The sequence below is a fragment of the Odontesthes bonariensis genome, chromosome 3 (genome assembly GCF_027942865.1).
Source record: "Odontesthes bonariensis isolate fOdoBon6 chromosome 3, fOdoBon6.hap1, whole genome shotgun sequence".
Lineage (NCBI taxonomy): Eukaryota > Metazoa > Chordata > Actinopteri > Atheriniformes > Atherinopsidae > Odontesthes > Odontesthes bonariensis.
This window is the reverse complement of record NC_134508.1, coordinates 41,050,154-41,062,353: the sequence shown is the minus strand read 5'-3', so window position 1 is coordinate 41,062,353 and position 12,200 is coordinate 41,050,154. Positions and strand designations below refer to the sequence as shown.

Sequence of the window (12,200 nt, the reverse complement as noted above, 5' to 3'; positions counted from 1 at the left end):
TTAAAAAAACGTTATGGTTGCTTTGTTTCAAGCTGTTTTTGTGGGCAGGAAGAATGGCTTGATGAGATACGACAGGGTTTTCCGATCCTTCTCATGCATATCCGTGACGCGATAATGAGGTGTCTCTGATTGGCTCCCTCCCATGAATGAATGAATGAACCACCCTCCTCCCCGCTCTGTGTGTATCCGAGAGCCTGCAAGTTTTTTTTTCAACTCAAAACCTGTCGAAGATCAAACTTAAACACAACCCATGCGGTAATAATTTAATCAAGTGTTTTCCTTAACCAATATTTTTCACCTCACATGTCAATGTTGCAAAATGTAGGCCTATACAGCGCAGCACTGAAAATCGCGCGGCAGGAGTAGTGATTGTGGTAGACTGCAGAGATTGTTCGTGGCGTGGAATATACAACCAAAATTAAAAGGCACAAACCCATTTTTGAATATTTCAAAGCAAAACTAGTAAAAAGCACAGCATCATCTGATGGGACAGCTGTGCCCCAACCTTCAACTGTGGACCAACCAAGCAACAGAAGCCCCTTTCACACTGAGGAAGAACCCGCGTTTAATTCTGGAATTTAGTGTGCCCGCTGTTCCTTTCACACTGCCGACCTGGGCTGCCGTGTCAACTCGACTCGCCTTTCGACCGCGTCGGACCCTAGTCTTTTTGCCGAGCCGAATTTGATGTGAAAGCAATTGACGCGGGTCGGACGTGGGCGTGGCGTGACGTGAGGAGTTTAAAAGACAGGATGGACAGCTGATTCAGAACAACAGCGACAGGTGAGGACAAGTTTCACTCTGTTTTACATCAAGTTACACGGGTCACCTAACACGCCAAGCTTTCACATTGCTCGACGCGGGTCGAAGAGGCAATTTGGACCCGCGATGGTAGCGGGTCTCAGTGTGAAAGGGGCTAGTGACGAATGTTCTTCAACTACTAGCTAACCGAACCAAACCTCGCTGAGGCTAGCCATGGGCACTATTCAAGTGAGTGCTGCAGGGATCTTACAACGCCTCATCAACCAAGCAATCCCAATGAGACGCAGGCTCGATGAGGAGGAACGAGGAGCCCCACAGACTACAGGTTTCTGCTTAGTTATAGGGCCTGTCCGAGGGGGGTGGGTTTCCATGGGCGGGCATAATCCCAAGTGGGCAACGCCTTTTTTCAGTTTGACGTAGAATGTACAGGCTTTTCTGATTCGCTCGTGGCTCTGCATTGTTTCTGTAAATTCGGGAACACAGCCTGTGGAGGTGACGCAACACTTGGAAGCCTAGTATGTGTATGTAACTAGGGGTGACCCTCCCTTTTTCAGAAGGAGCGAGTAAAACCGGTTTTTAGTGGAAGTTGGCCTTTAATTTATCAACTTTGAATTTAATTTGATTCTCAACCACATAAAAACTGTGTAGAGTACAAATCAAAGCAATCTATTTGTGCCGAAAATGAGAAGAAGAACTAGTTTACTAAATTAAGATAGATCTATAAGTTGTTTTACTCAGGATTGAAGGCTCTACATTTACAGGGTTGGACCAATCACTGAACCAGCAGCTCGAAGCAGGTTTCATATGTGATGACAGTCAACAACGTCACCTCCTCAACAGGTTTGTAGATATGTTGCTAAAGCATTAGTTATATCAGAATGGAGGGGCATTTCTTCAAGGAAAGAGCAGTAAAGAGTGACATTGACAGCTTTTTTGGTTTGTTTTCATTCTTTTTTCTGCATTTAATTCACAGATTAAACTGGTTGTAAACACACAGTATTTAGAGACGAATGGACAAAGCCACCCTGAAGTCCCACGCTGGTTTGCGGATGAGTAATTCATGAGAGACGCTTCTTTAGAGGGAATCTGCTGGAGCCAGTGCTCAGCAACCACAGTGTTATATTTAACGGCACCCTCACATCGAACATCGGACGATGTCATCCATGTTTTACAGTCTATAGTTGAACATGTTGATGGATGGATGGATTATTTCCTAGATGGATTTGTGTAACGTACCACCAGGCCTAAGGCTCAACAGCGTGAAACATAATGAAAATAAAATCTTTATCATAGATAAAGATCGTCCAAACCTCTAAGTGTTGTGGTAAAACATTGTGCGCCTTGGATCTAATCCAGTGCTTACCTCGGCCACCACTTTAACACCACCTTCTTTGTGATGTTTCTTAGATGAAATCAAGGTGGTGCTCCTTCCCTCTGAGGTAGTGGTGGGGCTGTTGGAGGTGGAGGAGGGAGCTGCCCCCCTCGCCTTACACCTGGCCTCCCTGTTCCTCCCTGCCAGCAACCGGGGTGGACGCTCCTTTCCCTGTACCTCCTCCACATAGGACGGCTGCCTGGAGCTGAGGATGTTAGCTGCTCTGGGCCTGATAGACAGCTGCTGGAAACCCACCACAGCAGATCAGATCAGATAAAACTTTAACGGAGAACACCAGAACATGTCCTCTTGTCTGCATTACTGTTCATAACAAATATAAACTTGAGCTGTACATAACAAGGTTTAATAAACAGAAATGTAATCAGAATCCAGGTGTAAGGATGATTCTTACCTTTGCTGGATATTTCCCAACACCTACAGCGACAGAAAGATGTAACAGAGAGCAGCGACGAATGTTAAACCACAGAAAGACGCACAAATACCTATATTTCACCAATACCTGTACAGTTCTGACATTTAAGGTAAACACAAGAAATTTGTGCTAAAGAAAAAATTAACCAGATTCCCTATACTCCCTATATAGATCAGTGAGCAGTGCTGACCAACATGTCATTGGGGTCATCAGGTGGGAACCTCCTTTCATCAGTGTTTCGTCTAGTTGGGCCCACGACACCTCCAGGAGGCTAGACAATGACCACTGGCGTCCCAGAGTCACCCCCCTAATGCCAGCCAACACTGCTCCTCACACCACAACAACCATCTTTTTTTTCCCCCACAGCCACCTCAGCCTCTCACCAACTGCACACCAGTCACAGCAGGGTGGGGATGCAAACCCTGGTTCGGGTAGGGGGTAGAAACAGAAGAGGTAAAGATAAGTAGGAATGGGATTCAAACCCTGGTTCGGGTAGGGGGTAATGAAAATATAGAGGGTGCCAGAGGTGGAGGCAGGACAAGACACACTAGCAGATTCAGCAGACAAACTCACCTAAACAGTCCTATAAATCACTAAAAATGCCAGCAAAAACAAAGCCATACAACTCACTCAAAGCCAACTCACCCAAAATGGCCGCCTGGTTTCAAAAGGCTCACATGGGCCACACCATAGAAATAATATACGTAGACGCCTCAGACTCCCGCTGCCTATTGGGGCTGACTTATAAGCGCGGCCGCCATCTTGGCTGGGTCTCCAATGCTCCCACATTGCATTTATTTCGACTCAGGACGGTGTATATCCCCAACTACAATGATCATAACTCCCTGAATATTTACCGGATTTTCACACGGTTTGCTTTGTTACAAACGACAGATTTAGTTATGATACAGGATGCTGTCACACATTAAAAATACGTGCTTTCATGCTGAAAGACTTTGTATTATGCTCTTTAACAAAGACATATGGTAGGCTATGGCATATTGATAAATGTATAAATTAATTTAAATAGAAATTTTATATTTTAATAAAGAAACAAGTTTGATTTTTCATTTGAATTTATTTCTCTCTCTCACAAACACACGACCCTTCTGTAAGACATATACATACAAGCTACAGAGCTTTGACTACTCAGTCGCAACAAAACCTTCCCGTCTTATAGCAACTTCCCATTGCCTCCTCAAGCCTGTATCACTGGGAAACCTTCAAAATATGAAGAAGAAACAAAAAACAGCAAGAGACAATGAGAGATAGTACCAGTCCCCACTGTAATAACACGTTAGTTAGGATGACATAATATTATATATGGTAAAATAACCAAAATTACTGTATAATCTTACTTGTGAAAGGTAATCCCACGCAATCTGGTATCAATACTGCGCCGGTTATTGCAACCGTAAACTGCACAAAATGCGGGCATAGTTGCTCACTCTCCGTCGACTCCAATTGATTCTGGTGCTAGCCAGAATCAATTCTGAGGAGACCCAGCCAATATGGCGACGCTGTTACGTTCCAGCACGCCATGAGGCGTCAAAGTATATTATAGCCGTTCCTCAATACCCAAGTACGCAAGTCCGTACTCGTGTGCTTACAAGTATGGACGTGTCAGAATTACGGACTTCTGAGCACACAAGTATGCTCATTGTGCATTTGGAACGGAAGCGTCATCATCGCTCGTGCCGCACTGCTTTCTGGGATAGCAAGCTGTCTGAAGTCTACACAAGTCACCACAGAAGCAAACTCTATCAAATGGGCGGAGCAAGCACACATCTGGGAATGTGGAGCGTACTAGTCTGGAAGCGTACTTTGATTTGGAACAGTACTTGGTCCTTCGGTGATGACGTTTCAGAAGTACACTAGTATGCAAGTACAGACGCATATTGAGAAACGGTCTATGGCTGTGTTCGAAACCGCATACTTCTCCTACTACTCATACTACTCATACTGACTTTTTTCCCGGATGCATACTAGATTCGCTGAAATGTTGGGTATGCATCATGAGGTTACAACTCATACTCAAACTACCCAAGTAACTTGACGTCGCCGATCGTCATTTCCTGTCAAAACAGCAGTTTCAAGCTAGCTACAACGAGGGTAGGTTCACTTCCTGTTTTCAAAACAAAAGCACCAATTGTATCATAATGGCTTTCCCTATGATAAAAGGCAACGGGCATTTTTCGAGTACATGTCTGTGAAGTGTCGGCCTTTTTTCCTCCCGAGAGAGCTAACTGTTGTGGTCATCACGGCTGTGTATATTCCACCCGACGCCAATGTAAACACAGCGCTCTCTCTCCTGCTGAACACCGTGAACGAACAGCAGCGGGCCCACCCTGATGGTGTTCACATTATTGCTGGGGACTTTAACAAGGCCAACTTAAAGACTGTACTGCCCAACTCCCATCAGCATGTGAAATGTGCTACACGAGGGGAGAACACTCTGGATCACGTCTCCACCAACATCAAGCACGCATACAAAGCCACACCCCTCCCCCACCTAGGACAGTCAGACCATCTCTCCCTCCTGCTCTCCCCAACCTACATCTCCCTCAGACGCAGAGTCAGGCCCATCATAAAGACTGTGACATCCAGGCCTGACAATGCACTCACCAAACTCGAAGACTGCTTCTCACAGACAGACTGGGACCTATTTGTGCATCAGGACCTGGAGACACACACAGAAACAGTCCTGGACTATATCCAGTTCTGTATCACGAATGTGACTGTGGAGAAAAACATCCGGGTTTTCCCTAACAAGAAACCCTGGATGACCAACCTGGTCCGCACACTCCTCAGGGCCCGTGACACCACCTTCAGGTCAGGGGATAAAGCACTGTACAGTGCTGCTAAAGCTGACCTGAGACGAGGAGTGAAAAGGGCAAAAACAGACCACAGGATGCAGATAGAGTCCCATCTGTCCAGCAACAACTTACGGGAGGTATGGCAGGGAATACACGACATCACCAACTACAGAGGTCGTGATGCGTCTACAGCAGACCTGAGTGCACCACTGGCAGAGGAGCTAAACAGCTTCTTTGCCCATTTTGGATTATCCCAGCAGCACTCATCTGTTCCTGCCCTGCCCCCACCTCCACCTCCACCCGGCTCCTGCATCACTCCACTCACTGTCCAGGAGCACAATGTCAGAAGTGTGCTCCTGGCTGTGAACCCCAGGAAAGCTGCTGACCCAGATGGAGTTCCTGGAAAGGTGCTCAGAGCGTGTGCAAACCAACTCGCCCCCACCTTCACCAGGATTTTCAACCTCTCCCTGGCCCAGGCAGTCATCCCATCCTGTCTGAAAACTTCAACAATAATTCCGGTTCCGAAGAAGTCTCCCATCACTAGCCTGAACGATTACCGTCCGGTGGCCCTCACTCCGGTAATCATGAAGTGCTTCGAGAGACTGGTCCTTCAGCACATCACGGACTACCTCCCCCCAGACCTCGACCCCCATCAGTTCGCATACCGGGCGAACAGATCCACAGAGGATGCCATCGCCGTAGCTCTCCACTCTGCGCTAAACCACCTGGAGCAGCAGCAGAGCTATGTCCGGATGCTCTTTGTGATTACAGTTCTGCCTTTAACACCATAATCCCGGACAGATTCACCACAAAACTGGAAACCCTTGGTCTCCCCCCTTTCACATGTGCCTGGATTAATAACTTTCTGTCTGACCGACCCCAGACTGTGCGACTGGGGCCCCACCTCTCATCCACCCGCACGATGAGCATCGGCTCCCCACAGGGCTGTGTGCTGAGCCCCCTCCTCTACTGCCTCTACACCCACGACTGCAGACCGGCCCACAAGGACAACCTAATCGTTAAGTTTGCTGACGATACTACGGTGGTCGGTCTCATCTCCAGGGGTGATGAGGCTGCTTACAGGGAGGAGGTCCTGAAGCTGGCAGAGTGGTGCTCAGAGAACAACCTTTCTCTGAACACCAAGGAAACCAGAGAGGTCATCATCGACTTCAGGAGGCACAGCCCGGATACAGCCCCCCTTCACATCAATGGCGAGCGCGTGGAACAGGTCCACACGTTCAAGTACCTCGGCGTCCTCATCTCTGACAACATTTCCTGGTCAGAGAACATCACAGCCATCATCAAGAGGGCTCGGCAGCGGCTACACTTCCTGAGAGTTCTCAGGAAGCACAACCTCAACTCCAACCTGCTGCTGACCTTCTACCGCACATCCATCGAGAGCCTGCTGACATACTGCATCACAGTATGGTTCGGCAGCTCCACCGCCGCTGACAGGGAGAGGCTGCAGAGAGTCGTCAAGGCAGCACAGAAGATAATCGGCTGCCCTCTCCCCTCCCTGATGGACATTTACACCTCCCGCTGCCTCAGCAGAGCCAAGGCAATCTCCAAAGACAGCTCCCACCCTGGCTCTGCCCTGTTTGACCTGTTGCCCTCAGGGCGGCGCTACAGGTGCATCAGGACAAGGACAAGCAGACTTAAAAACAGCTTTTTCCCCAAAGCCATAATCAGTCTCAACTCTGACACTCACTGATCATCCCTCTGGACAATTCCCTACTCTTGTGCAATATCCAAAAAATGCCAAAAGCTGTTGTGTGCAATATATCCTTTTACTTGAATTTACTTACACCTTATTTATCTATCACCACTAACACCATATTTTATTCTATTTATTTTATTTACCGTAAGTAAAACTGTTGCATCTTACACCCTTCCCTTAATGTACATACTTATATATATATATTTTTTAAAATCTTTATTTTTATTTTCTCTTTGCACTGTTTTGGTGGCTTTAAATCTCGCTGTACCATGTACAATGACAAATAAAGGCATTCTGATTCTGATTCTGATTTTGTGAAAATAACCGGAAGTGCGTTGCTTACTGCGGCTAGCTTTAGTAGCGCCGAATTCGTCGGAACAAAATTGTAAATAGCCGGTATTTTGGCAGGTTTTCAACACGTTGGGGATCTAAACGACTACTTTCTCGCCTGAAAATGTTTCAAATGTTGCTAAAGTTTACAGAGTTTAGAGCTTAAGCGAAATCAGCTTCAGGCCGGCTAATTTCGGCTCGGGTAGGAGCGAAATGCATTGTGGGTAAATGCTATGCATACTGTCTGATCGATGAGTATGCAGTTGCAGTATGCAAGTATGTAGTATGTAGTATGCGGTTTCGAACACAGCCTAAGTCTATGGGCCACACCTTCCACTTAAATATCTTGAACTTCTTCTTTGCTTCTTCCAAGAGTCTGTTTACCCTAGGTGCTCCCCCTGCTGGGCCCCCAGCTGCTATTGCTTCTTCTAATCTAAATCCACTGACTGGACTTTACTGCCTCATCAAACACTTCCTTCACTACTTTCCTCACACTGTGTCCACTTACACCCAGCTCCCTCAACAATGAGACAACAGACTTTGCAACAAATCCTCTACATCCTATTTCCACTGGACAGATTCTAACCTTCCATCCTCGCTGCTCTGCTTCTGCCTCCAACTCCACATACCTAAGCTTTTTCCTTTCATATGCTTCTGCTACTAATTCCTCCCAAGGAACAGTCAGCTCTATGAAATAGACTCTCATTCTACTCCTAGACCACAAGACTATATCAGGCCTTAGATTTGTAGAGGCTATTTCCTGGGGAACAACAAGCTTATTTCCTAAATCTACCTGCATCTCCCAATCACAAGCATCCTCCAAGCTGCCGTGCCTCCTTATCGTCTTATTAACTTTCTCCCCCTCTTGAACAAACTGCATTGCAACTCTCTTCACCTTAGACCCTCCTAAGTTTACCTGCCTTCGTTTATCTTCAATACCTGCAGCTAAGCTTCTTAATACTAGGTCATGTTGCCATGTATACCGGCCTTGTGACAAACTAACCTTACAACCTGACAAAATATGCCTTAGAGTTGCAGTACCTGAACATAACGAACATAAAGGGTCTCCATTTACCCAGAGTTTTAGTTTCTGGGGAGTTGGTAATACATCATATGTTGCCCCTATCAAAAATCCAATACTCCTTTCATCCATGTAATGCAAACATTTACACTGTGACAGTGTAAAAAAATGCTTAAATGTGGATGCTTTCCATATTTTATTGTAGTTAAAATGAACAGCTTCACAGTATTTAATGATCTGAACATAGGTATGAAGGGCATTTATACAAAAAAAACATTTAAAAATAAGAATCACAGTGTTTTTTTAACCAATAAAGAAACACTAAACCAAGTAATTTCACTCAGAAGTAATAACCCGATATTCAATAAAATACTTCAGTTTTTAAAACTTGACAAGAAGAATAAAAAAACAAGGTGAATGCATATCTTAAAATAAAGGTTATAAAAGTCAAAGAGGTCTCACCATGGCTGAGTAAAATAAGTCTGGGTTTTCCATTCTCAAGTTCAAACAGAAGGCCATCCCTGTCCAGAACCAGAGACATTATTAGAGCCCAAAACAGAGTAAAAAAAACCCAACTTTATTTAAATTATCACCTGTCTCATTCCCTAATTGTCTTTAGATTATTCCTAAAACTACTAAATTTAAGACCATTCTTTAAGTGGAGGATTGTAGCTTTCCTTTGGTCTCATTAAGGGGGAAAAAGCCCAACATAACAATTTATTGTTAGTTTGTTTCAGAGTGATTAAGGAAGATCATGGGTCAGTTCCAGAGAGCAGGTACAATAAACAGCTTAAATCAGAACTCTAAGTTGAATCGAGGCAGTTTGAGAACAGGGGATCAGACTCAAAGCACAGAGGTATTGGGAGGGGTGATCATCGGTGAAGCTCTGATACTCTGATTCATCACTGCAACAGATGAATAAAAGATAAACACACTAATACATTTTAATACTACATTTAATGTACGAGTAGATCAGATCAAATTCCTTTGGGTGTCTTCCGTATGGTGTTTTAGTTCAAATGGATTTAAAAAGTTTATATTTCTTCGGACTCATTTTTCAAGAATAGATTTTTTATTTATAGTTATACACTAAGTTAAATACAATGAAATAAAGTGCACTTCCTGGTGCCAAGAAACAACAAATTAATCAAGGATAAAGCGCATCGAAAAGCAATCAAATTAGTCAAATAAAAAAAAAGATAAAATGAATATATAAATAAAAACACAGAATTTGAGTTGTTTAGTTATAAATCCTAATCAATTACTAATAAATTTGATTTCATGCATCGCTATTCTATCTAAATCCAAATGAATATTATTATCAACCATGATTTTTTCTTTGTTCTTTTCTAATGGTCTAAATAATCTTATCCAAGTAGATCCAAATACGTTTCTCAGCAGTATTTAATTAATACATTTTAACATACAATAATATTTCACCCTGAAATGCTGCCAAAACACAACAACAGTATAAGCAGTCTTATAAAGATGTTATGTTACTCTAACTAAATACATAACTAATCAGTCCTGCTGAAAACATGGCTTAGATAACAGAGATATAACTGACATGGATTTTGATATATAAAAATATATAGATGGAAACTTTTACAAATTAATCCAAAGGGTACTTTGATGTTAATTGTAATGAATCAGGATGCAACACTGTGTTTCAAACTGTTGCTTCAGGTCTCACAAGACTGATGAAGTCAGAGTCAAACTCAGAGTTTGCAGAAGAAGCAACAACAACACTCTTTTGAATACATGCAGGTACTGTGGGATCCCAAACTTAGTCTTAATTTATGACTAAAGTTTAAACAGCACATGTTGCATGTTTCCTGCTAAAATCCTCACAGGGTTAACTTACATGAGACACTCGGATGTTAGTTTTTATGAACAATTGTCTACGAGTGTTTTAATAAATGTGTTGTCTCAATTAGGATCAACGGTCAGGTAGAATAACAAACACCTGACAAAATAAATGCAAATCAGAGGTTAAAGCTGCAGTCTGCAGGATTTGTTGTTGTCATACGTAAAGTCCTAATTTTTGGCATTTTAAGAGTTTACATGATCTATCAGAACGCTTGAAGTTGAAAACGGTGACCTCCGTAGTCGCAAAATGCAAGAAATGCTTATTTTTTAACCGAAAAATAAAAAGTTATTCAACTTCCTGTCCCGCCCCATCAAAACACATGAGAACTCGTGCACGTAGACGTGCACGCCAGATGCGCTTACACGACTCCTCATTCATCAACTCACCTGTCATTTGCGATCATGGAAGACACAGTAAGTAGACTAGCCCGTAATGAAGTTCAATAGTCTAGATAAATAAGCGTGGGGACGAGCCTACCTTGTATCGCGCGTGCACAATCGGTGATTGACAGGCAGCAGAGCCCAGCTCGTAACCTGATTGGTTACCTTTTACCGGTCCGGTCTGCAATTTTGTAAACAAACCTGCTGGCTTTGGAGGGACCTAGCGGGACATATAGGGGACCTAGAGAACTCATTTTTTTTGTATTGGGGTATTTAATGTACTACTTTCAGAATCCCCGGACAGTTCCAGGCATTATGCTTGAAAAAGAGTTGCAGACTGCAGCTTTAAACAGAGTTAAATAAACATCTCAACAGATAAAACTCACCCCTCAGGGACGTTATTCCATGCCCGTTTTATCAGACTGCATGATTACAGTAAGTTAATAATGCCAAAATACCCTTAAACAGTACCTGATTTACACAAATCCTACTTTTGCTTAGGAGACAGAAAAATTACACACCTGCACCTGAAACTCATCAGCTCAGCAGTTATTTTTAATTAGGGTCATGACAAAACAAAACAAAACATTTTTACCTGGAAAGCCATGCAAAAGATGTTTACTTTAACGCGGAACAACATTGTTCTTCAATTGAAGAGAATTACTGTCGAAATAATAGTTTCGGCTTAATATTGTTGAGCTTAATCTCTTGATGACCAACAAATAACAATGTTGGTTAACTTCAACCCCTTAAAAGCTGAAACTCGGCGATTGTATAATCCATACGACGATCACTAATGTTGTGTATTTGTTTGCAATTTGGTAGAAAGATGACAACAAAAATACTCGTGCATTTCACTGCGACACGTTCTCTCTAGCCTAGCTAGCAAGGGTTACTGTTCAAAGGCAGACTCACCCGAGGTTCATGACAGCAGGGAATATAAACCGAGACAAGAGCACGTTTATCAATAACCTTACAAATTAAAAAGGTAAACGATTAGTTCATAATTGTGTCGTTTAAAACGCCACTCTGACTGAGCTCACAGTCAGACTCACACTATTTCCTGAACGGTAAACTGTATTGGTCGTTGTTGGCAACGATCAACAACAGCGTCACCGATTGGCTAATTCATTACTGAGTTTAAAATTAACGACCAATCAAAAGCCTTCATTTAGACGGTTAAATTACTTGATGGCGCTTTTAGGGTAACTCGGAATTATCTAAGAAAGGAGCAGAAGAAGCCAAACTATAACGATAACTGACACGACATTAAAAGTTTTTAATAGAGCTTATCGATCTTGAGTCATTATGTTTTTATTTTTAAGCGGGCAACTTTGCTATATTTACTTTTCTTAAATATACTGCATAATTTATATCACAACGGCTACATAGTTTTCAGATTTCAGAGCGTCTTTGAACTACAAAATGCATTGAAACCTTATCTTTTCTGTATACAGTTTAAAGCTATATTACAGAAACCCAAATATATCCTAGAGTTGCAG

At 43.2% G+C, this 12,200-nt stretch overlaps 1 protein-coding gene across 4 annotated transcripts in view; it reads right to left on the bottom strand.

Moving 5' to 3' along the window:
- Positions 1 to 11,779, bottom strand: part of ccdc66 (coiled-coil domain containing 66) — a 42,489-nt gene extending 30,710 nt beyond the window's left edge. For 3 of the 4 annotated variants that reach the window (XM_075461828.1, XM_075461831.1, XM_075461830.1), the window contains exons 1-4: positions 11,614 to 11,779; positions 8,911 to 8,969; positions 2,544 to 2,566; positions 2,123 to 2,374 (exon numbers count right to left, since the gene is read on the bottom strand). In XM_075461828.1, the coding sequence (XP_075317943.1) occupies positions 2,123 to 2,374; positions 2,544 to 2,566; positions 8,911 to 8,969; positions 11,614 to 11,624 (345 nt within the window). In that variant the 5' untranslated portion in view covers positions 11,625 to 11,779. The remainder of the gene's footprint in view (positions 1 to 2,122; positions 2,375 to 2,543; positions 2,567 to 8,910; positions 8,970 to 11,613) is intronic. The other variant, XM_075461829.1, reaches the window with a different exon arrangement.
- Between the last annotated feature and the right edge of the window lie 421 nt (positions 11,780 to 12,200).